Source organism: Varroa destructor, unplaced genomic scaffold, assembly GCF_002443255.2.
Source record: "Varroa destructor unplaced genomic scaffold, Vdes_3.0 BEIS01000002.1, whole genome shotgun sequence".
NCBI classification, from domain to species: Eukaryota; Metazoa; Arthropoda; class Arachnida; order Mesostigmata; family Varroidae; genus Varroa; species Varroa destructor.
The window spans coordinates 23,558,081-23,583,585 of NW_019211455.1; the positions used below are offsets into that span (position 1 = coordinate 23,558,081).

General features: G+C 39.8%; 3 protein-coding genes and 1 non-coding gene across 7 annotated transcripts in view; 3 read left to right on the forward strand and 1 right to left on the reverse strand.

The window, feature by feature from the left end:
- Positions 1–7,021: 7,021 nt before the first annotated feature.
- Positions 7,022–11,260, reverse strand: LOC111245337 (U6 snRNA-associated Sm-like protein LSm8). Of its 3 annotated transcripts, none has more exons than XM_086980277.1 (2): positions 11,044–11,260; positions 7,022–7,853 (listed from the first exon to the last, which is right to left on the reverse strand). In XM_086980277.1, exons 1-2 carry the CDS (start codon positions 11,126–11,128, stop codon positions 7,648–7,650), a joined length of 291 nt encoding a protein of 96 aa, XP_086836403.1. In that variant the 5' UTR covers positions 11,129–11,260; the 3' UTR covers positions 7,022–7,647. The 3 variants fall into 3 exon arrangements, with proteins under 3 accessions (XP_086836403.1, XP_022649302.2, XP_022649303.2); XM_022793567.2 differs by lacking the exon at positions 11,044–11,260 and adding an exon at positions 8,181–10,584; XM_022793568.2 differs by lacking the exon at positions 11,044–11,260 and adding an exon at positions 8,108–10,584 and having other exon boundaries at positions 7,714–7,853.
- A 74-nt stretch (positions 11,261–11,334) lies between these two features.
- LOC111245338 (uncharacterized) lies at positions 11,335–13,868 on the forward strand. 2 transcript variants are annotated; one of them, XM_022793571.2, is made up of 2 exons: positions 11,335–11,577; positions 11,991–13,868. In XM_022793571.2, the coding sequence occupies exon 2, from the start codon at positions 11,992–11,994 to the stop codon at positions 12,904–12,906; it is 915 nt and encodes a 304-aa protein (XP_022649306.1). In that variant the 5' UTR covers positions 11,335–11,577; position 11,991; the 3' UTR covers positions 12,907–13,868. The 2 variants fall into 2 exon arrangements, with proteins under 2 accessions (XP_022649306.1, XP_022649305.1); XM_022793570.2 differs by lacking the exon at positions 11,335–11,577 and adding an exon at positions 11,649–11,910.
- An 8,801-nt stretch (positions 13,869–22,669) lies between these two features.
- LOC111244700 (phospholipid-transporting ATPase ABCA1-like) overlaps positions 22,670–25,505 on the forward strand; it is a 29,217-nt gene continuing 26,381 nt past the window's right edge. Inside the window, exons 1-3 of the mRNA XM_022792037.2 lie at positions 22,670–22,894; positions 23,039–23,258; positions 24,129–24,399. Coding sequence (XP_022647772.1) covers positions 22,754–22,894; positions 23,039–23,258; positions 24,129–24,399 — 632 coding nt within the window. The 5' untranslated portion in view covers positions 22,670–22,753. The remainder of the gene's footprint in view (positions 22,895–23,038; positions 23,259–24,128; positions 24,400–25,505) is intronic.
- On the forward strand, positions 25,170–25,243 carry TRNAN-GUU (transfer RNA asparagine (anticodon GUU)). The gene has a single exon. It is a non-coding gene; the product is annotated as a tRNA-Asn (tRNA).

The following is a 25,505-nucleotide window of genomic DNA, read 5'->3' on the forward strand; positions in this document are numbered from 1 at the left end:
ATCTAATTTAGCTGTCATTAAACCGATATAAAACATGGTCACCCGATTTTAACCCAATTTATGAGCATTTGTCATGGTAACAAGATGACGTCGCTAAGTCGAAATTGTCACTGGGAATTGACATCACCTAGAATTTAGATTTTCATAGTGTTGCACAGACACCAAAGGAACTGTCGGAGCATTCATTTGATGTGTATAATAAATGCCCTTATGCTGTTGATACAGCCCGGAAGTTTTATTGCGGTTCAAGCTATTTTTCCGTATCAAAAATGCGATAACGCAACGAAACAAAGGGCCAGTATGGAGAGCAAGGAAATATGATAAAGATTCATTTGAAAACACGGGATGAAAAAACCGTCTAAATATTAAAAAAAAACGGAAAAACGACCTCTTCAGCTATTTTAAGATGGCTCTCAACGTTTAAAGTACGATCAAATAAATGAACATGACCAATAATGACAATGGTGATAACAACCTTATGTGGGGCGGGTAGCAGTTAATTTTCTTGCCCTGATTCATTGCCACCTGCGATTCAGAGGCTCAAACCATCTAGCTTATCGGGTTCATGAAAAATAGATATACGAAGTAGCTAGTTCAATCTGATAAAAAAACTATTGGTGAAATTTGCATGATGTTAGAACGTTTAAAACGCTATGAGAAACGCTTAGTGTAAAATGAATTGATTTATGTAAGGACGCCAAACCTAATTTTGTGCCTGGTGTAGTTCTGGAATGACCTTACCTGATTCTCAGGACCGCGACAAGTCCCTATTGATTAAGGCCTGTAATTGCGATCAACCTGAAGCAACGACAAATTTGTGGTGTCATACAGAAATTGAACTGATAAAAAAATAGTCTTCAATACGTGTCATATAGAACATGTGGCTTAGAGACAATCCTAGCCTTGCTGCGGTTGCTTGCTTCCATATACCAAGATGACCATGAGACAGCGAAAGGCAAATAAAACTCCTACAGCAAACAAAATGATCCTAAAAAGCTACAGAAAGGCTGAGGAAGAAATAGAAAGGGAGCTAGCTTTGATAGATTATAAGATACGCGTGACCAGAACAAGACCGACAAGGAAGTTAAGAAATCGATGAACGTACTATAGTTATTAGACTGGTAGAATTGAGCTGGGACTCACCGTAAAATGCGGTAGGAATGCAAGTCGCTGTCAACAACAAGAACACCAGCTGTCTTCAACCCTCCATGATCCTATTCAAGCAACGAAATTCGTTCGACAAACAAGACAACGTTACGTCGAAAAAAATCACTTCCCCTCCCCTTTCTTTTTTGGTTTTCTTTGTTGTGTTGGGGCGAAGGGGGTCGAACATTGGCGTTTGCGTCAGTGCTAAATGGCGACAGTCCAGCCGATATAACGAGAGCGGGTGGAAGAAGACACTCATAAAACGTGAATACATCAACAAAAGAGAGAGAAAGTAACAGAAAAAGCCAGTAGAGTACTAAGCAATCTTACGCCGTATGCGGTACTCTTTATTTCAGTGCCATTTGTCCATGGTATAGGATGCTAGAAAGCGGTACTATTAAGAAATAAAAGATACGACAAACACGAGTATGACACACGACGAAGAGCTAGGCGCTGATAGCCCTCTCTCCGGGCTAGTATACACGAAACGAATTACGTCGTCAGCTGAATGGGTCACCTGCTTTCACTGATGATGATACAGCGAAAGAGACATGCTAGGAGTTCATATGAAAGCATTGTTGCTGCTGATTTTCGTTGCAACATCGTCGGCGGTAATAATGCCGACGATTTAGTCAGAACAAAGGAGGAATCAAGGTTTTCAGATAACCGCAAAATGATTCTGACGGCTGTTCCGTTTTCTATGCATTGGGTTTTTACAGACTCTGGCCTACCTGTACTTTATTCTTGATGTGCATGAACTTCCGAGAAATATCAAAGGAGAGCAGTACAATTAGCGACTGTAGCTAATTGGAACTGCTCTAACTATTAAGAGAAAATTGCAGCATCGATCTTCGTATGTGTCATTATTCAACTCGGTAGTAAGTGGTTGTTAGCTTGTTCTGAGGCAACGTGTTCCTATCAACTGCCTGTGACGTCTCTGCAATTTTTTAAATGCGTCGAAGTTCTATTTTATGAGTCTTGATGTAGTCGAGTTAGTAGCGTCTATTCAACAGGAGCCCCTTCAATTATACGGTGACTCTATCAGTCATGGCAGTTATTCCACAACTAAAATTTTAAAATTCTTAAACGTCTTGGCTATATATTCAGGTCATATGAAGCAACATATTACGAATATAGACGTGTGAAATACCTACCGTTATTATGAAAGTTTAATGAAAATAATCATAGCTGTTTTTAACAAAATTTTTTCTAGACTTGCGTAAAAACAATACATGATGGGCGATCGGAAGAGCAGACCTCAAGCCAACACTTGCCCAGCCGAGAACAATATAGGTAAAATCATACTGTGCACTATGGCATAGTTTTCACTAACTAATTGGTATAGAGTTTTCTGATGTTATATTCCATACTACACATACACATGTTTGGCTTTTTATAATATCATCAATATAGCTGCCAATGGATATCATAAACAATTCGAAATAAGTGTACTTAATGCAATGAAGTTCCAGGAAATAGTTATGTGCATACTTTTGAAATTATAAACCGTTCTGTAACATTGGATAATCAAATTGTAAAGCCTTTGCTTCAATGTATAAATTTACGATTCAATGTATAAATAAACGATGCATCATGGTTTATAATTAATCTTTTAGATATAGGAGTACGTTTATTATTGAATAGTGAAATGTAACCGCTTGATATTATTCACACTAGAAACTTAAAGCCATTTTGTAGACACTAATTGTTCGAAAATGATTTTTGTGAAAAGTACAGTTTTAGCAGAGGTAACTGAGTATCTATGCGCTTATCTTTAAAAACATGCACGTGTAATCAAGAATATTCATCATTGACTGACGTGACATACTACGAAGATTATGTTTCACTAAACTTACCTAAATAATGAAAAGAGGTATTGGTAGTAATCGTTGTATGAATTGTTTGTGTTCTTCCTGAATTGATTAAATGTCTGCACTTGGCAAATTAGCTCCATTAATTTGAAAAAACATAGAAATGGCGTCCATATTTTAATATTTTGATTACCCCCACTTACAGTGCGGTATTTTAGAGTAAATAGGTGCCGGTCATATTTATGAATCACTATGTAGAAAATATCCATAGATATATATACCGTTATTAAAAATTAGTTTCTAGTCGAAAATTTGCGTCGTTCGTATCATCGGTGCGTAAACAAACGCAATCACTAACGTATTCGGCATAAGCAGTACTCGAATGAGCCCTTCGAATACTAGGAATTGTCGTGATGAAGCACTTAATATCTGAGGGCTGTTCTATTGACAAGCCGATTTTAGGATATGCCGAATCATGCTGTTATATTATCATGAATTATTATATAGTTTATTTTCCTTAATATTATTCTATTTTATATGGAGCCAAACGTTGTCATAGTACATCTAGACAATTATTGAAAATTGATTACTATCGTAAAGTGTGCTCAATTTATAGCTAATTCTAAGGATAGCACCGTATTGCCGCAAATCTACTAATTTTTGCTAGTTACCTCCCTGCACCGACGTGCATCTGATATTAAACGGTAACTGATGACCGAAAAAATCCGTTTGATAAACTATATTTGCAAGTCTATTGTAGGATGTCGACTACAAAGCTTGAACCTGGGTTACCTCTTGAACTTCACACGAGCCCTCCTTCTACTGATAAAAAGACAAATCTAAACGTGACGATGAAGAGTGTGCTTAAGCATACATGACATTAGCAGAAGCATTGCAATATATCGCAAAATATGTTGTACAAATGTCCGTCCGATTTGACAAATTGCACTTTGCATCGCGTCCACCCTTCACGGGCAGAACAATGGTTCCACGAGGCGTATCTTATTGCCTGCCTTAACTGCAAGCGTAACGATGTTTCTTGCTAGTGGATCTCGCTACCCTGCGTTCACAGGTCCACCGAATACTCGGCATTCTCCGCACGTTGAGCACCCAGCAATTTTAACCATATGTTGCATCGACAACAACATCGATAGTAAATACTGACTTATGTTTAAGCTGCCCAAAAATCTCTCTTTCTTTTTCATTCTTTACCGCGTTTATCTCAATGAAGGATGTCGTTGATGATGGCCATTCTGATAGTGATGAAGCTCCGTGAATGCTGTAAAGCTCCGACCAGCTCACATAGAGGGATTAAGCATTTTTGTATGTGCGGGAGTTTGTTGATTCCGTATACCGACCTGTATGCGTGCATTTCTAAAACAATCTTCCGATGATCTAACTCGTCAAATGACAGATGCGTTTCATCAATATAAGAGGATCAGAGGCGGAGACATAACCGAGACACACCGACAACGCCACAACATAACTAATGCGGATATTCTTGTGGTGCAATATCACTATTATATACCGCAGATAGATAGTAAAAAGTGACCGCGATTTCCATGGGACGAGTGCGCATACGTATAGAAATGTCTGCACCAGCATATCGCAATGTACGCGATATGCTGGTGCAGATGTTTCTAGCTGAAATACTTTTACTAGCAAGACGACACAGCATACAATACATTCTAGTCCGAGAACAAAACTGCCACCTCTCGGCATCGAATACTACCGCACCATCAGAAACTATAGCTATGCTGCAGACTCTATAAGTATTATAGTATATTTTCTCCGTTTTAGTATTACACCTAAGATGAAAATGGCAAAAGTCATTGAACGGATAATTGTTGATCCTTCATCTCTCTCACTTCCTGTTTCCCTTTACCAGAGATTCTCTCCGCCGCCATACAGACTTGTCGTAATCGCAAATGCTGTTAATGTCAATTTGGTCGGTCGATAGATAATACAAATTTCCTCATCGTATCGAGGTACACAGCTGCCTGTCTTGAACGAACCTGGGATTATTTTCTGCATATCTGTTAATCGGTCCGTGTTCCTGCCTGCGAATTACGCGAAGAGCTTGAATCGTCGCATGCCTTCGACAACCACCCCGAATGAAACTAGTAGAAGTCACAAGCTGCGACGTTTGTACGGACTATGAGTAGATAACTAGTTGGAATGATAAGGAGAGCTAACAGAGAATAGAAATGTTTTAATTGGTGTGTGATGGTAGCGTAGCCATCGACGACTATCAATAAATGCTGCGTTTCGTCAGCGGACACTAAAAACAGTGCGAAGCCGTTCCTCACAGCAGAACTAAGCCGCTACGTACGACTAAGCGAAGTCGAAAGCTAGCTTGTAGACGATGAAACTGTTGTAGGGCCATTATTCACTTGCTGCGGCCTCTCTGAGCCGACAGAGACTCATCTGCGAAATTTCCCTTCGCTGTGACAGGATTGAAAATGGCCGCATAGATATAAATGCAATCGATAAGGAAGAAGAAACCGGATTAAAACATGGCGGTAATAACACTGCTGATCGCAATGTTTTTACTCCATCATCTAAAAATGCTTATATATTATATACTTGTGTTACCTAGCCATTAAAGCAATAAAAAAACTCGACCAAAAATCCTAATATATCAGCTACTACTGTTTCTTATGTGTGAAGTTACCGAACTTTACTGGGTAAAGATATAACAGGGATTCTGTAAGGAGTGCTAAATACCGTAGATGTATATACGTATATGTATGGATTCGGCAATTCTATAGAAATGATCTTACAGTTCGCTATAAATCTATTTCTTTCAACATGCGCTTCAACTTTATGGGCAACCATAAAATATTAATCCAAGGCTGAGGATGCGCTATAATAATTTCATTGACATTCGTTACAAAAAAGTGAAGGCTATATCTGGAAGCATCCTGGTTAGAATACGTATTATTTAAATTCAAATTTTCGTACATGCCATTTGTGTTACAACTAAAAGTATATGATTACAGATGTGTTGAAAGATTATTAATAACTTTGTGATTATCTACCAAACGAAAGTGATTCAATCATTTAAATCTGAGTTGTTTCCTTCGAAATCCCCGTCGGACTTCACATGCCTGTGCCGCCTCTTCCTGTAATTAGTAAACTCGACTGTAGGAATCAAGCATAGCAGCAAATAGTAACATGTGATATAGTTTGTTCTAGAAGCTGATGCAATTGATGCTATGCATCTTCTCGCCCCAGATGATCCGACATCACCTATCTGAAATGTCTAACTCTTCCATAAGTGATTTCGTAAGGCGACGGCATAAGTTGTTTTGCTTTTTTATTTCACGTTTCTGTACGTACTCGTTGTGGTGGATCGAAGACGGAAGTGGTACTCAGAATTGTCTTATTCTTCTGAAAACTCTCGTATATCGGTCACTAATCCGTAATAACCTGATTTCGAAAAGACTTTTGCAAAATCGACATTAATTGTTGGCGCTTGAATTCGATTCTAACACAGAATGCGACTTATGTTCTTTGGCACTCCGTTCTCATTCTCCGGAAGAGCAACGGATGACCAGATGTCACTGATCGCAAAGGACACGATCAAATGTTTTAAAATTTGGCCCGTAGATATCCGACAGACAAGCGGGTGCGGCGCCACAAAACCGTCTACGCCCGCGCGTTGTCAATATTTTTTCACATAGCAGTACTAGTAGTGGCTTTAAAAAATGTCTCATAATTTCCATGGCGTTGCTAACATCGATAATAGTCGCCGCGGCATATCACACACAAGAAATTGAATTTTAATGCAGGCGTCGTGCGTTGCAACACTTACAGTTTTGCGCGAGGAGTTTTATTCTATATAAACACTTAATCATACGAGATCTGTCACTTAACATTTAGAGAGCTACTTACACTACAAAAAAACGCAACCCTCTAGACTAAACGCCAAGAATCTAACGTAAAAAAGGAATTGATTTCCAAAAACAAGCAATAAAAAAATTTAACCTAGAGTTAAGAATTCGTCTCTTTTTTATCAATGGTTGTGGTACTAAGATAATTGCTAAGGAATACCGAAGAACTGGAAAAACGTAAGTACATATTTATTTACATAAAAATAAACGACTCATAGTCGCCTTCTGGCGCTTAGTCAGTAACTGCTTCACCACTAATTCTTCGGCTGTAGTACATTCATTGAAGACTCTCCAATACGCATTCTTTCCACATACCTGCATTCACACACTGCAACTGGCAATAGTTTGAAGTACACTCTATGAAATCGTTCATATTTCTTGCTAATGATCTCTATATTCGATCCCAATTTTTTCTCCTAACTACCGTACTAAACAGTTTCTCTTATGTGCTCCTACGATGCCCTTCCCCCTATAGTGTACGTAATCAGTATCTTCTGCTATTACAACTGACTCCAATTGTGCTCTTACTCAAGATCAAAACCAGTAGTCAATAACCGAAGCCGATAAGTTTACAGTGTATTTGGTTATACAGCTCATGATCTACAAGCGACGAAGAAGTGCACTTTGCGCTATTAGAATTCCCTATGCAGTTAAATGCTTGACCCGACGTAAACATCGCCCGTGGACGCTCCAAATGGTCCAAAGTAGTGGTAAGTCCGAAGAAATCAATTGTTCGGCACTTGAAAAAAGGATAATTCCATTGAGGCTGAGACGATTTCCAGGAACCGGTGTTTTCAGTGTACGACGTGGTTAAGCGGCTCCGCTCGGGTGTTGTCGTGATCTATCTGCCTATCGAGTTCATCATCAAGTTCACCGACAAGCACGACGTTGTCGCCCCGAATTATGTACAGGCCCATTGGCACCTTCTGTACTCCCTCCTGCATGCTGAATATGCGTTCGTGGCTATCTTGAAGGATAATATTGATGGTTTGATCAAACCCTGCAATTAAAACCAAATATACAAATTATTATAACTTCGATTTGTGAACGACGATATAACCGGCAATAGGTATCTACAAGCCATCATGGGACTTGACATTCACTATATAATGGACCATGTTGTTTAAAGATTGCGAACCTCTAACATCGAAAATCTTTTTTAACCATACATAATGTAAAATTCAATGAACACCTTCATTGAAAACTAAAAATAGCTTTGGAAAAGTTCCCCTTAGATTTATCGCCAGCACTTACCAAACTGCGGCGAGGTTGGGGAACTCTTCCAAAGCCCGAACGGGATCGGGTTGTTCCTGAAGTCGAAGCTTACACCATGGACAGCCTTCGGTCCACCGACTCAAGATCGCTTCACGAATAGAAAAGCGAACACATTCCGGGCTAAGAAGGGTCATTTGATTTAGAGTATTCGTAGCTGCGCGATGAAGCTCTGCGGGTTGACGAGAGTCCATAAGGTACGGCACCACTTCTGCCAATATAGGGGAGAGATGCTCCTCACGAAGATCTAGTTGAATGGCGTAACTTCCGAAAAATTCGAGAATAGCTAACTGGTACTTGTACTCGCAGAGATGCCTGTATTCGCGAAACGGATTTCCAGAGGACACTTTCCGTTGTTTGTGGAGGAAAGAGCAGAATTTTGGCCATAATTCCTTGACGATTCGATCCCGAACGAAGGAGCGGCTCGTACGGCATAGAGCCGATAATACGGCTAAAGCTTTAACTGAAAGTGCCGAATCGTCTGAACACTTTAACCGATGAACAAGAGCTTCCCAGATAATGTGAACCATCGGAAGAAGTTCATCCTCGTAGGTCTCAATAAAAATAATACTCTCAGCAATGACTTCAAAAGCTTTCGTGTGTACAAAAATACCTCCGGATTGCATGTTAACGCATGCGTCTAGTATATCCCGACAAACCCTAACTGGAATTGGAAGATCTACAGTTTGCTTGTCACCGTCACTGTACCTAACGTGTTCCTCCTCTTTGACCTGATCTAACATGTCCGATGGGTTGAAATCTTCACAACTTTCATCTCCTGCATTGTTTTCTATAGCATGAGCTGCCTCTACTTCACGCAACAACCGCGCTGCCAAATGTTTCAGGCTCTCCTTCCGTGGTGTGTCGATTTTCAGCCTCTGAGGCGGACATTGTGAGTGGAAACACCTAACTAAATGATGCAGTGTCGTCAACGTTTCTACGGTATCACCGACGGCTAGATGATTAATTAATGTAATAAATAAGGGGTCATAGGCTTCAATTGCTCGCTCCGGTAGATAAGCAAAAAGGCCACGGCACGCAAGATGGAACACCGAAGGATCCTCCAGAAGCAGGTCTTCCAAGTTTGCAACGATATCTTCCGCCTTCTCGGTCAACAGATCCTCCAGATTAGCAAAGCCAATAGCTTTTGGTGTTTCGAACAAAGCTTTCTCTGCGCTAGCAATACATACATCAATGTCATTCGCTTGGTTTGCCAAAAGATACGGCAATATATTGACACTCAAAGGCCGCACTTTTGAAATCAGTTGTCTCAGGAGCATAAGGAAAAAAACTTTCTGAAGGATAGCGGCAGCTGAATCATCTGATGGTAGCGATTCAATTACGTACTCAATCAAATCCGTACCTTCGTTCTCCTCAGGGCGCAGCCCTTCTACCACGAAAGAAAAAATCAAAGCTGCCTCCGAGCGCCATCTTGGCATATTGATGCTTTCAAGTAAGATGTCGCGACACATAGATAAACTGAGGCGTTCACCATATGATTGACAGAAAGCCCGCAACTCAGTAAGGGAGCGCTCATCTAAAGATTTTGTTTGACGATGAAGGTTTTTAACACACTCATTGCAAGGCTCTTCGACAGGGCTAATCCTTATCATCGTGCAATCGAGGGAGACAAGTTGAAAAAGGCTTATCAAAAACCTTTTTCGAGATAGTTCATTTTCCATAGCTTTTCGAATCGTATCAGGGCATATACGAAGAAGACCATGCAACTGCCGAATAAGTGACGTTTTTTCAGAGTCTAACCCCACCGCTGAAATACGCGGCATTCGTACAAACAGCTTTTCGAAGTACTCAAGAAATTTTTCCTTAATCGAGATGAGTTCAGCAGACCTCGTAAGACTGGTGAAGTTCTCCATATTTATGTATCGCGGATCCTCGAGGGTAAGTAAGATCTCCAGGCAAATGGGAATAGAGTCCTCCAAATGCAAAGAACAATTTGTGAGAATTCCAGTGGCAAAGTACTTGCAGGCAGGCTCACACTCCTTAAAGTGCGGAGGACAGCACACCTTAATTAAGGTAGAGAAGCATGCAGTCAAGTTTGGAGCTGCTCGCTTGTAGAATTTCTCGCCAAGATCAACGTCATCCGTCATCACGAGCTTCACAGCGTCAGTCAAGGCTTCGAGTGCTGCGTTAAAGATGCGATAACTTTTTTCTGTGAAATCCGTTATTTGATGCCGAAGGGAAAGGATTATTCCTGGCAAAAAGTTGCTCATAGTTTTTACTACCTCAATTCGGCCATCTAGGAAGCTTGCCCGCAGTGCCCTTATTGAATTGAGCTTTAACTCTTTGCTTCGATGGCTGATTAGGTCTACGAGAATTTTTATTAATGGAGAAACAACTATTTCGTATTCTTTTTCAGTGTAAATCTGAATAATCATAGCGTGATCTGCTCGCATAAAAATTGTATACAAGATTTGAGTAAGTGTCAGTTGATGATCTTCGCTCACATGTGGCCGAAAACCGCCTTCTAGAGAACAGAAGAAACTTAGCAGTGTCAACAGAACATTATAGAGAAGCTCAGCATCTCGAAATTGGCTATCTACTCGATCGAGGACCGTTTTTAAAGTTTCCAGCAAGCAACTGTCAGTTTTCTCACTGCGAGTTCCACATTGGAGACGCTTAATTAGCGGGAACAAGATGTGCTTTTGGTATTCGATGACTGTCATGTCCGTCACTTTGCTTACAGCTTCCGCCATGCGCTGAACGTCTTCTAGGGAGCCCCTGCTAAGTACAGTAACGCAATAGAGGCTAAGTTGATCCATTATTTGTTTCCCTTCTCTTGCCTTCTAAATGCGAGCTTCTAGTTCGAAGTTTTGGTGTTTGCTTTAACAGTTAACTCACACGTTTAAACACAGAGGATGAAATGGTGCGTGCGACCTTTTGTCTTTAGATAGTAGTACCTTTAAGCGTTCCAACAAAACTACGGCCATCACCCGTAACCACGTGCACCATCTTATTCTTGTATCCTTCGAGAGAACTTGCCATATCCAATCACGTGCCAGTATCCCAATTCAAAAACTAAGTTTCTAAGTCTACCAGTAGTAACGTACGATCAAGGAAATTTTCCGGCAAAACTTCGCGATGTCCTCTCGCGGGTAATACCTCTTGATGAACAAAACAGATGCGGCCAGACTCACAGAGAGCAATGAATGAATGAGTATGATTTGACAGACAATTGTTATTGCTCTGAAAATAAACATTTATACATACAATATTGTCTAGCGGGTCCGTCACTGGTTGGGGGTTTAACCTTTAAGAAGCTTTTGTAACAAAAGTCTCACAGAACTATCACAAGGTTTAAAGTAGCGCGCCAAAACAAAGATGGCGGCCCCCACGTGCGAAAACATTTTCTAATCTTGACGCCGGTATCGCATGTGAATTCAGATAGTTTGAAGCAAGTTTTCGTGTGGAACTGGTGGTATTGAATATACAAGGTATGTACTATGTAAGCATAGATATGTATATATTTATATAGCTTGTTCCAATGAATGAAGCGGTGTCTTTCTCCTGAATGTCACATCCGGAGAGTCGTTCAATTGTATTCATCTTTGGGAGATACGTCAACTGTCTTGAAGCTCTCATGTAAACACCGTATTGGCGGGATTTGCCTATAACTTTCGGTATATATATATATAAAATAGGTGGTGTTCTAATCGGCATAAATAGTTTAATTATGTTATTTTGTATGTGCTATTTGCGTGCGCAAATATGCGGTAGACGTAATTTCGTAGTCGTGATTACAGCTGTATGCGTAACAAGGATAATCGGTAATATTTTTTAATATTTACGCAAAAATCAGGACAAATTATTTGTACATGCGCCTACCCTGTTCCCTATTGTATTTTAGAATGACTTCAACGGGCCTATCATGCATCATATGTGCACAACCGTTACTTCGGTTTCTGTTCAATCCTAATGGAGATTATATCTTGAACTGTTCGTCGGCCACATGCACATACGGTATATTGCACGCGAGTGTACATAAAGCGGAAACAACGGCTGAGCAACTTCAACCAATTATCGCCAACCCTGAGTGCAATATTGATATGCCGGATTTCGCTGCTATGCTAGACGACGATTTATATGCTAAAAGAGAACTACAAAATGATGAAGAGAACTTGGAAGAAGATCTTCAAGCACATTTTTCGTTAGCGGCCAAAGAAGATCGCTCGATCGACAGCTGGCTGCAAGAATTCGTAAACACACCTCAAGAGACAGCAGTTCCACCAGTGAAAACAACTGGTTGTCATTCGTCCATTGACCCTAAATTTGATGGCTTTTCGACTTTCCACAAAGAACCATCGCAAGTCTCAAAAGGAAAGTTCGCGTTTAACAGAGTACCTAAAGTACAGTCAGGGCCAGCCACCACATTTCCTGTAGCTCGTCGTAACGAAAGAGAGACTATGGCGTTGGAAAGCACGAAAAGCATGCTTGAAATGCAGAAACCAAAAAGGACGGGTACAAAACGGGGTACTGGCCCGAGTGCTCTATTTAAGAAAACGCAGGCCAAAGCCGCCGTTTTAAGGGCGAACATGGAACTAACCGATGAGACGAAATCAGAAGCTGGTAGCTCTGACTCAGGCGTTCAATCTGAGAGCTCTTCGTCCTCCTCGTTATCTACGGGCACCCTCACTGGGGAAATGACAACTATTCAACGACTGTTGCATCTCGAGGAGGCAAAAAAGCGATCCTGGGGAAAGACGGGAATGCCGGGATTCAGGCCATCAGCTACGACAACGATTCCTAAGCTGAAACTGTTCTAGAAATTTATGCGGTAGTGTCTCTATTTAGATACAAAAGCATTTTTTTTTAGGTTAGAATAAACATACGAAAAACGAAGTTTTATTTCACCCGTCGCCCACATATTTCATCTATGGTGCGCTCATGGAAGGCATAATCATTGATCGTCTATGCATGATAACCAGGAAAGAACCCGGTGCTTGAATGGCGCCCGTGATTGTTCAAGGGGATTGCTCTCTATTTTGAACAAAACGCTGCACGTTCAAAAGTTGATGTGTGATGGTGATTATTGAATGATATGCTCATTTGACTGGTTGTAGGAGAACGCAGAGCTTCCAGCTCTTCAGACGCAATGTAGGTTCCCAGAATTCTGTCTCACGGGTGGCCTTTGCAGTGAGGGCCGCCTCCATAGAATGTAAATACTTGATCAAATAGCGTCAATCGCTAAAACACAAAATAGCTTTGTATCTGTAACAAACGTGACAGTTGTTTAGTGTAAAGAGCACTGTTGCCAGAATTTTTAAATTGGGCAGCTTCCTCATGGTAGCCGCTTCTGTGAAAACATGCACACAGTAAACATCTGTTCCTAATATGATAACTTAGACCTCTATTACCTGATATACGTTGTATTTTTTGTGCTCAGGATGATAGCTTAGGCTATAGTAATGATTATCGGCAGACTCATAGGGGTCATTCTGTCAATATATTTTACTGGCAGCCGACAGTAGAAACAGTGGAAGATGCACAGATTATATGAATATCAATATACAAACAGATATATGTGTACAAAGGTACATATCTATCTGTTTGTTTAAATAGATATATGTGTACAAACGTACACATCCATCTGTTTGTATTGAACGATTCTCATTATTATTATCACCATTATCATTATTATTTATATTTATTGTATACATAGCAAGGAAAAGTAAATTAAAAAGATTGCAATTTTTCACGTTAAAAATAAATACTGTCTAAACCAAAGCTCCAGGGAGGAAAAATTGAATCTCTTTTTTCTAGATATGAGTGTGTTTCGTTATTTTCCGTTTGTATATTTCTAGATTACCAATTTTCTTTCACAGTGTGTAGAATTCTCAAAAAATAAGATTGACTGATAATTATAATGCGATAGTACTTCAAGTCCACAAAAACAAACTAGCCTGAGAAGTTTACAGCATCAGCCGGTCGCGGCTATCAATTCTTTAAGATACACCTTCTACTGCCACCTTAGGATTTTTGACTTCACATGGCAACTATATAATAAAATTAAACGAGTTAGTATATGGTTACGACGAAACGAAGTAGAGGCGTTGAACGAAACATTTGACCTATCTGAGATAAAGCCGTGAGAAGTTCATGTCTTTCTCTATTTCTTTTGGTATGGGTCGGCCTGAGTAGAAATTTGAAAAAGTCCTGTATTTTTCCTTGGCATTTCCCTTACTTCCCTCATGTGTGCTGAGTACCTCCGTTGGTTATCCATATGTCCAGGTGTATTGCTATGAGAAACAGAGTCGGCAGACAGCGGTTGAACGTCGTAAATAAATATGTGACGGTACGATTGTCGTGCATACAATTTATATACCGACAGTCGACTGATTGTTCTTTTACGGCTTATCAAGCCTACCGCTAGATTTCTTCTCGAAAGAGGAAGAGGACAAGCGAAATGGGCGTTTTTCTTATTTTTTTCAGCATCTCTCTCCCATTTTTGGTGACATTTCGTTTCTTAGTTGAAGCTGGCAAAGTTCGCTTTCGATTGAGTCTGCAACAAACGTGTCCCAGGCGGGCTTTCATTCGTCAATTGCTTCTTTTACTGCGCAAACTCTAGCACATCTTATTTTAACGCCACGATAGGTGTGTGCTTTTATTGTGGCGACGAAGTTGTCATCAGGCAGACACGTAAACTTTTACAGGTCTTTACATGTCTGTATGTGTCTGTTGCTGACAATGGATAGCAGGCTTCCGTGGCATGATAACACGGAAGAAGATAGAGCAAAAAGCATGTGATGGTGCATCCACCAGCCGACAGAAGAATGTAAGTCATCCATAGTCAGACTGTGAGTTCTCTGAACTCTCTAGTCATATTTCACTCAGAACCCAAACTCGGGTGTCGCTTCTTAAAGGGGAAAGGGGTTTGAAAAGAGTGCCTATAAGGAACGAAGGAAAAATGACCTGACTTGGATCACAGCGAATGACAAGTTCCGACTTTAAAGTGCGTAAGTAGACCTACAGACACAGCTTTTAGAGATGTAAGTACATCATTACACAAAGGAAAGAATTCATAACTGATAGCGATTTCTGTTGCCACCAATAAAGAATACGTCATTGCTCCGCAAGACCCGCAAAGGAAACTAGTGTTCGGTTCACATTTTCAGTTGGGGTTAATTTTTAGGGGAGAAGGAGAAAAGGGGCAAGCAGCGAACAGGAACCGTTAGTGTCGTTAAGTAGTCGACGACACTGAGCGTAAATGCGAATAAATTGTTGCCCCACAAACAATCGTTTATCTGTGCGATTCAAAGCTGGCGTATACCTCGTACATTCTCACTTCACTCAAACATTCTCATTCCTTTTTGTAAGGTGACTGGCAAAACACTTTTACGAGATCAAGATTCCAATTTCTTACGTTTGTATTATTTTGACCTCGGTTTTTCGGAGCATGTCGATTAGCCTATCATAATGTGTCCCATGTTTATGTAGGCGATACCAACCGATGGTTATATTTTTATTATTGAGATGGATATTTGTGTGTACTCCATCAAGGCTGAGAAAGAGAAAAACAGGTTTAGCTGTCGCCTTTATTTTTCACTCTGAAACGCATTGGAAATTAATTTTAGTAATAGCTGCTTGTATCATCATAGATAGATATATCCAGACTGTCAAGGGAAAGACGAAAATATAGTGATTTCCGTGATAACCTTAACTGTGAATTTGCACAGGCTGTACGAAATTGAAGGGATACGATTTTGCGTAATAAAAACGGAGTCCTCCACTCGGCTGTCTGGCACTTTATAGAGTATCAATGCTCATACGTGCAACATACGTGCAGCTTGTGACTGGGAAACCTAGTGCGCCTGTGAGGTAACTAGGTTTTTAACACGGTTACAGTAAAAATGTATTTAGAAGTAACGAATGTAATGTTTTGTAAATTAACGAATGTAAGTTAACTGGACGATTACTAAAACAGATAATAATAGCCAAAACAACCCCTGACATGCCTCTACTGATTTGCTGATTATATAAATCCGCATATGTCATAAACAAGTTAGCTTACAAGCGATACAAGCTAATATCTGAACACATAATGTCTCATTTCCACCAACGGGCTCTCACTTGCCAGTGTAACGAGCAATTTATGTTCACCAGTTGATATATTTAGTATATACATTTCGTTCTCTATGGCTTGGTATATGCCTTGACGTAGGCATAGACAAGGAAAAAAAAAGTTTCGAAGTCCTATGTGCAGCACAAAACATGATGTAGCTTTCTGATTTGTACCCTATCGTTAGTTCTGGAAGCGAGTGCACCATTGGACTTCGATATCACCAACGGTGATCCGCGGTTGTGTAGTTAACTCTCCTACCTTTAGTATTTTGTGGGTCTCAGATTTACTAATACGAGTTTGGTTTCGTTCGGTGTTTCCATTGGTTTAAGTGCCGACTTGTCGCCAATAACTGTACGTATGCATTAAATACCATACCAAAACAGATGGCTTTTTTCCAGATTCAAGTCGTCTTTGTGCCCACTGCTAGCACAGGAAACGCGACTCGAAAAATGAAACGAACAAAGTTCTAAAGCGAAAAAAAATGATCGGATGCCAAATGTGTTAAAGTGTGTGAATGGAGCCGACCTTCCTTTAATGTGCTCTTTAATACCTTATTCAAAGACATTTTCTTAAAAAAAAGTATTCTTTCTTGCTGAAGAGACCAAGCTGCTATTGTGCAGAAGTTAATTCGTCACAGTTTGTCTGAATTGACAAGCTATGTTTATTGCTACATTGTCCTAGTATATGCTACATTGTTATTTAACTAAGGAACTGAGCGAAGTACAACAGGAGAATTATATGAACAGACCAACGCCAAAAGTAGTTTATGGGCTAGGGAGAAATAAATTCTAATCATAAGAATCATAAACAAATTTAATATTAAACTTCAAATTTTCTTGATAAAAGCAGTAATTGATGCACAACCACATATTTACCTACGTAATTTTTGTACGGTCCCCTTTATACATAGATTGGCGTTTTGCAATTGATTACAAACGTTTCTTCTGCTGAGCTCTTTAAGGCTACGAGTCTCAGAAGATTCTGTATTATATACTAGTGGTTGCATACTATATTAACACATTCATGTACCAAAATGGGGCCACTGTAGATATAGACATTTCTATTTTTTAAAGTTTTCAGCGGGGGAGAAAAACATCAAAAAGCAAAAGGACTTACATTAACAACAGCGGAAAACAGTTAATGGCATCTTAAGTCACAGCCATAATGTCAGGGATACTCCAAGGCGTTGATTATTGAAAGAATCAAAACATTAACGTGCATTTTGTTCTGGCCTTTATTTGGAGTCACACACGAAAGATTCGAAAGGAACAAAAAGACGAAATACTTGAACAATGGCACCAATAATCGTTTCCTTTATAGTAGTGTAATGGTAGAGGGAAAAAGCGAAAACGCCATCCAATCCATTACATCACTGTATATTGATCTGCTTCTGTTGCAGAGTCGCGCCACAGGCTCCAAATAATGGGACCAGCAAAAAGAGCGACAGAGAGAACAGTATTGTCTGTATGTGTGCAGGGGGTGAGTTTAAATAACCACACACCACCAAACTAGCGTAGCTCAAGCCAGAGGACAGAGGAAACTGCCCGAGAGACGAAGCTAGAACATTTAGACATAGCGTCAGACACATGTCCATATAAATCATAGCTCACATCCTGATACGAACGTACATTGGCGCGTCGGTATCGCACGGAAGAATACAGCAACAGCATCGTCAAGCGTTTGTGCTGGTGCAACTGCTGCTACGTTGAGATGAGCGACAAGCTAACCGTTCAGGACTGAGCAGAGCTGACTGAAGCAAGATCTACTCCCACCACTACAAGCGCAGTGCCATCAGATTTTACAGAAAACTCTTGGTTGATTTCCTTTTTGACCTCCATCCATGACTGCAGCTATCGAGATCGATGCGGTACTCCGTTCGGATCATAATCACTGACAGGGCTGCAGAAGGCCACTTCTATACCAATCAACTCGACAAAGGTTGAGTATAGTGAATATGATGCACTGATAGATAGATCATTAGATTGGCTTGAACTTTATAGTAAACGCAATTTTTTTTCGGCTGCCTCCTCTCGGTCTTTCCTCTAGACTGTCGCTTAATAAAGGCGCGAACAAGAAAATGAACAGCAAATTTACAATAAAAACAAGGATCTGATGTGCGACAACAGCGGCCTTTGTTCTCTGAATACAAAAACGTTTCTGAGAAGAAAAAAATTAGATTATTTTCACGTTATAAAACCTTGTCTGGTATTTTGCGTGATTTGCTTATTTAACTTCGTAAAAAGAAAGTAGAGTGTAATTTGGTGGAGTTGATTTGAAAACGCATAAAATTTTTGTACACTTGACATCTGCATCGTAAACATGGCAATGCTATGCGATTATACATCTGTATGCAAGCAAAATGTTTATCATTTAAGATTGCTATATACCTTAAAGAATTACTTGACATGATCAGATTTACAAAGCATTGGTCAAGTAGTAAAATATAGAGTAAACTATATCGTAGCATAAAATATAAGTGAATAATACATTCCATTAATAGTTGTTATATAGCATGGCAAATGTATCGGTATAATGATTGCGTCAGGCTGCTGGATGTTTACTGAGTTTGAAACTTTGAAAAAATTCGAATGCTTAAAACTCCAACAGGTTACTATTACCAACCACATTAGATGATAGGCCTACTGACATAACATTTTTGGCCCCCAGGTTATCAAATAACAAAACAGGTAAAGTTGTCTTAAGTTTGAATGAATATAATAGGCCAACCGCTGCTAGTAGTAATGGCCTAAATTATCCAACAAATGAAATTTAAGTTGTCGATCTTGCCTTTAGGTTCTCTTTTTTATCTTTTATTTTGCTATACACCTGTTGGAGCGAGGCCTTGATTGTTGCAAGCTGGGTTTGTGAACTGCTATATGGCGCTCAAGTTTGAAAGATGAGACAATCTATCGAGACTTCACAGAAGTAAAACCTTATCAACAGATGGCCACTATTTGACAGTTAACTTAATGCTGGCAGACCTTTTATCATTCATCTCAAGCAGATAAAGTACGATCGTACAATATACTACTGAATATGATTACTTTCATAATGAGTCACTTGGTTTGGGTAACGACAATGAAATTTTCTTACGCAAATGAGTCTGCTTTATATAATTGTATATCTATTTCCTTTTCTCCTGAAGTTTATCTCAACAAGAAACATATAGTTCGTGTGGAATGTTTCCTCAACAGTAAAGTATATCCCAACATCTACACGGGTCCAGATACCAGATTCGTTATATAATACAGATCGATCAAATTATTTCAATGAATAAAACAAAAATATCTAGTATCTGAACTAGTTTTAGTAAAAGAAAAAAACATTTTAAACTTAATTACACATAGCATTCGATGTTCAACAATGGAACGATTTAAATCGCATAAAATGCGAAATTTTCAAAAACACCACTGGGAAGTGCATTCATCTAAAATACTTTCCCGATTTTGTTACTCTGTTTATTATTAAAAAAAAAAAAACTATTATAGGCGATTAACGTTATACTCATGTAAAAAGTGACCAATCAAATATGTCGACTTAATGATAGCGTAATTCGAAATGGATTGTATATAAAAAAATTGCTCGATTTTCAGTTACATTCCACTTTCACACAATTAACAGCTACGAATCATACTTTTAGTAGTAGAATCTTTACATTAAATAACTGCAGCAATTATTTATTGTTTCGTTTTTCTGTGTCTTAGTTGTTTAATTTATTGTTTAACATTTACCCAATGCACCACTTGTCACTTGAACATTAAATTAATATCTCTATGCGGAGAAGCACAATGGCTTTAAAGCTTTAGTTCAGATGGGTAAATTTCTCTACTGTTACTTCCGCGAAGACAATCTTCCGTTTACTCTATCGACAGTCCTGGTTTATAGCTAGGTGGCAGTATCGTAAAATGAACCAGTCTTTTGGGCTGTCCCGCTTCTTTGTGCTGTCTTCGCCAAACTTAACAATCGTCTATGGAAAATTTGCCACGGTTTATAAAGCTGCTTTGTTCTATGGAAATGTGCCTTTTGGCGTAGAGCCATCGATAAATTTGTAGACAGAAGCTTACCTCGGCGAAGCTGCGCTCATCACTGCAATACTTTATATTTTACGATGATCCCTATGCCTTTTTTTGTGTAAATATCGCACCTTCAGTGTCTCAAAATACGACGAAGTCGCCCACTTCGAAGTACTTCGGAGGACAACAACTCGAAAAAGAGAAGCAGAACTATATAGTATTTTTTGGTTTTTACTGACGTACGTTTTGTATGTCATATCAGCCCGGTGCTATAGGTTACCATAATAGACATGTAGAAAAGCTGTCAGATACGTTATATTTGCCCTGCCTAAATTTAATATGTAATCAGTGTGATTCACTTGGAGATAAAACTGTTCGATAATTTTGCTAGTATATTCCTTTCTAGCGACGAGCGGGTCTAATTTTAATGCTACATACAAATTGCCTTTTATTTGTTGCTGTATGCGAAATAAGCGTATCTATTAATGCTTTAACCATAGCAATTAATGAGACATTTCATATTTATATTCTTTGGAAAGGCATAGAGATCGAACAGCTGTTTTACTACTATGAACAATTAGAATTAATTATAAAGATTTCTTCTTAGTATGCCTCTAGAGCTCTTAGCGTCCTTTTTTTGCCGTTAGGCAGTATGTGCCCAATTGCCCGCACACATTTATGCGGTCATATCATCGATTTAACGTAATGACTAATAGCAGTCCCGAAGAGCAATCAAGCTGACCGGCAAATTTCTGCATCAGGTTGTGATAGATGGTAGGACAAATGCAATTTTTTGGGTTGACAGCATTAATCGTTGTAGAGAACGTCCCTTGAAATGGTACTCACTACTAAGTAGACAGATAAACAGAACAAACGTATAGGTCTTGCAGCCGGCGCTATCTTCGCACCAGCTCCGAACCGAAGATGTTGATCACGTTGATGCAACACTCTTTTGGTACCTTCCTCTAACTCCCCAAGTCTTTTACGTAGAACCTGTATATGGCCACGTTAACCAATCTGCTTTGGTTTGCGTTTATTTTTTTCAGTAACTATTTGTCCACAAAATTAAAATACGTGTCCAGACTTATGTATGACTGACTCTAAACATATCACGTCCCGCGCATACTCACTTAGCGACGTACGGTTCTGCTAGCTATTCCACTGCCGGAACTAGTTCTAGTGGTAAGTTAGCCAAAAGCAACATATGCTATCTGTAAGACGAAATTATTCCGGTTTTTAGGATTATTAGTAATGTGAAGTTTTCACTTTTAGACATTCAATAGTTTCCTATAAACATCTATATTAGATTTTTTTTTGCGAAAAAAGTAAACAGCAAATTACCCTGTAATTTCCGTCTTGCTTGAACTAAATAGCTGCCTTTGTTACGTTCTGCTAATAATTTTATAACCATAATATTAATATAGTTTCATTGTAGTGTTATTTCAGCACAGTTATTGTTCAACACATTGATGCTGGTGTCGCACGTTGTGAATCGTTCGACCGCGATGTTGAAAGCATCATTTATCTTTCCGCGTTCGGTGCTTCCATTTACTTCATGACACTGCCCACAACACGACGGCGGCGGCGACAGGACTTCATACACACACATATAGCACACATTTTCGCCTATTCAACGATTTGGAGTGGGCAGTTAAGCTGCTTATGTGTCATGGGCATACATACATACATTGCATAGGCAGTATATTGTATGGGTAAACTTATCCAATTGTAGCCGTACCGAGTAGTTAGAGAGTGCAAATACGCGTCCAGGACTCGTGAGACCAATATATTTCAATCCAAAAGTTGAATGGAGGAACATTAGAGTACCAATCGGAACTCTGCCAGAGTTATGGGGAACAAAAGGGGTTAACAAGTGGCCTTGTTCGATGTGTACGCTCTGGTTCATTTAGGTGGCCAGATGAACGAAGAAAGGAAACTGTCGCAACTTAGCCATAGAATCAAATCGAGAGATTCGATTGAATTACAATTGATTCGCTAGTTTAGCGATCGGACATACACATAAAGTACAAGTATTTCGTTTGGGTACTATTCAATTAATCCTTTCGACACCAAATTCAGTAACCGATTTTATACGCCGTTGTTATTTTTGACACGAGCTTTGTAAATGACGATGTTCTACTTGAATCGTAGTCGAATGTTGTGCTTTGCTTTGGCTCAGAAGGAGAGGTCAAGCAAAGCTAATGATAGACTACTCCCATGCAATCATCGAACTATTCAAAGCAATCGAATTTTTATTTAAGGGTCAGCAGACGTTATTCACGGGAGGAATGTGACACATGATGAAGATTGTCGAAATGATTTTTGGGGGGTTTGAAGAATGAAAGTACGTAAAAATGATTCTCAGAATTCACAGAGATACGAATATTTGTGCGCGTGGCAGTCATGACGAAACGTCTTTCAATATCTTTTCTATAACATTGTCTATGTGACCTCGTGTTTCAAACAGTGGAAAACCTCAAAGTCTTGATTCGTCGACATATAGAGGGCGCTGCCCTTGTGAGTTCAACCGGCGTCGAAATGTCGTTCCGTTTACCTGCTTGCCCGGATACATATTCATCGTTTGAAAAACTGTGTAGAGAACTCGACGCCAATCTAGACAGGTTAGGAGTAAGCAGTTACGGTCTGTCGGACACTACATTGGAGGAAGTGTTCCTTAAGGCAAGTTCTACTTATATTCCTCGCAAACAACAGGAAGCACTATTATTAGATCGGTCCAGCATGATATTGGTGTGTACATATATCATTTATTGTTATTGTTTATTGGTTGACTATAGGCTGCCGAATGATGTCGTTCTTTCACAGGTAACAAAAGTTGGCGAGTCTGCAAAGTCGCTGAGCACGGACCAAGTGTGCAAGGAGTACGATCCCGCGCCGCCGTTCTGCCAAAAGCTGGCCGGCTTCTTCCGAGCTTTTCATGACGGTAAGGACGACCGGGTGTCGAGCAACTTCCACAACAAGGACTACAAGGACAACGCCGAGACCTCAGAGGAGACCGGCCGCCTAACACAGGATAGCTTCATGAGTAAGTGCTGCTTGTCACACACAGCTTAATAATAAGGATAATAATAGTAATGATAGCACTTACGTAGCAGCAACAGGAAGATATCGTTGTGATTACATAGTTTATTAGCACCACAGTTTTTATAGCTGAAACCGAGTTCTTTCAATTTCCTGATCACTCCTCTGCAGTCTGGTTATAATAATTTGCTGCTGTATCCTAGTCGCAATAGCAAATAAAGGATCGATTATTATACCATTCGTTCACCGAATAATCTGACCGTCTGCGTCCTGGCAAACACTCCCATTGCATTTCTTTTTGACTGTTCAACGAAAACCTATTTAAGTCTTATGTTTTACTTCCCTCAACACATTCAAATTTATCTTCGTTTCGCCAAGGGAAGCTGATCACGAAAACAGAAATCCGCCTTCCTCAAAACACAAAATGTAGTTCATTCAGCTATTACTTCCGGCGAGACATAAAGTTTGGAGCAACTTAACTATTATTAAAACGCTAGCACTTAACTCATTTTACGCCAGCGAAGCTTGGAAGGCCGAGACCGTGTTCCCCATATTGCGTAAATAAAAAGAATTCAATATATAAATAAAAATACACCTAAGTTTAGCGAATAGGTCGCATGAAGAGAACTTTCCTTCTGCCACTAGAGCGTAATGAACGCGGTCTTGGAACACTTTAAGACAATGCTAGAGTACAAACGAACCAAATAGTAGAGCAAAGCTTTTCTTAAAAGGTAAGTATTGCGAAGATGAAGGTTTAGTCTCAAAATCTGTTTGTACACTAAATCTGTTAACAACAAGGGCTAGATTAATAGGGCTTCGCTTAGCCATCACACGAATTTTTGTCTTTCCCTCTGACATCTAATCTTCTTTTTAGGCCACCGGCCAGACGTGGATCTACCCGCACCGGTGTCAAAGGAAGTTGTAATCGGTGCGCTGCTACATCGCCGTCAGCTCGCGGCTATGTATCGTCGACGGTTGCAGCGAAATACTCGTAATCTAAAGGGGCTATTCTGCGAAATCATTCTGCCTGCATTTTTTGTCTTTCTCGCCCTCTTGTTCACGCTACTTATCCCGCCACTGTCCGAGGAGCCCTCGTTAGAACTCCTCCCCTGGCTATACGGCCCACCCAACAACGTCTTCTTTAGGTGAGTACAAAGAAATTTCCAAATTTTATATTTGCCATTTATATATATTACTCAAAAGGATTGCGATACATGAGTAAAAGTATTACATGATGATTTTACTAGCTGGGATTTTATTCACAAGAAATTGCGGTGTCTCAGTGGGCCATATTCTATGATTAATTACAATGTTGACATTTGTGTATGAGCGAAATTCAGTCAAGACCTATTTTTCTTCGAACATATCAAGCAAAAATCGGCCCTACTTCATGCTGATTTTCTATCAACATAAAAATATAATTCTATCCAACCCTACAAGGATCTGAAGATCTTCAAATTCTTAATTTTAAACTATTAAAAATTTTAGATTTCTCTCTGAAATCGCCGTCAATGACGAACCATATTTAATACTAACTGAAAGCAGGTATCGTAATCGGGTGGTCAGCACTTTGCTAGTGCCGTTTTCTGAAAGAATTATGTCGTTAAGCTTTTTAGCATGTATATATCGTGCTAAACAGCTACCTGACCCACCTAGGCATGCACCAAAAAAAAAAATTTGACATTTTATTTGTCTTAGCATAGCTCAGTTCTAAAAGGTGTGGATTACACACCTGCCTTCTGGTTGACGTCCATGTTGTTTGCTTGAAATCATATGCATAAATTCTTATTTACGGTACGGAGAGTTCACAATCAGTCTAGTTGTACTGTTACGCTGTTGCACTGACTTTTCTGAGCGAAACACGACAATACGTATGCTTTCGTGTGACGTGGTGAGTTCGCTGTGGCCACTCATTGCCTCCGTGGCGCAATCGGCTAGCGCGTTCGGCTGTTAACCGAAAGGTTGGTGGTTCGAGCCCACCCGGGGGCGGTTCATTTTTTGCGATGTTCAAGGACAATTAACCCTTTCTCTTGTTCCATTTTTCTTTTATTTAAATCAACAGTTGAGTCATCTGTTTGCGACACGTTGCTATTAGCTCTGCTTCAGTCTAAATATGCGTTATTTAGCACGTTATAGATACTAATGGTGCGGCCCGTTCTACCACCCGTGTGAAAATTTGGTTCGTGTCTGGGGAATGCGATGTTCTGCAGGACGAGTACTTTTTAATCCACCGCACTTTACACGCCCGTGG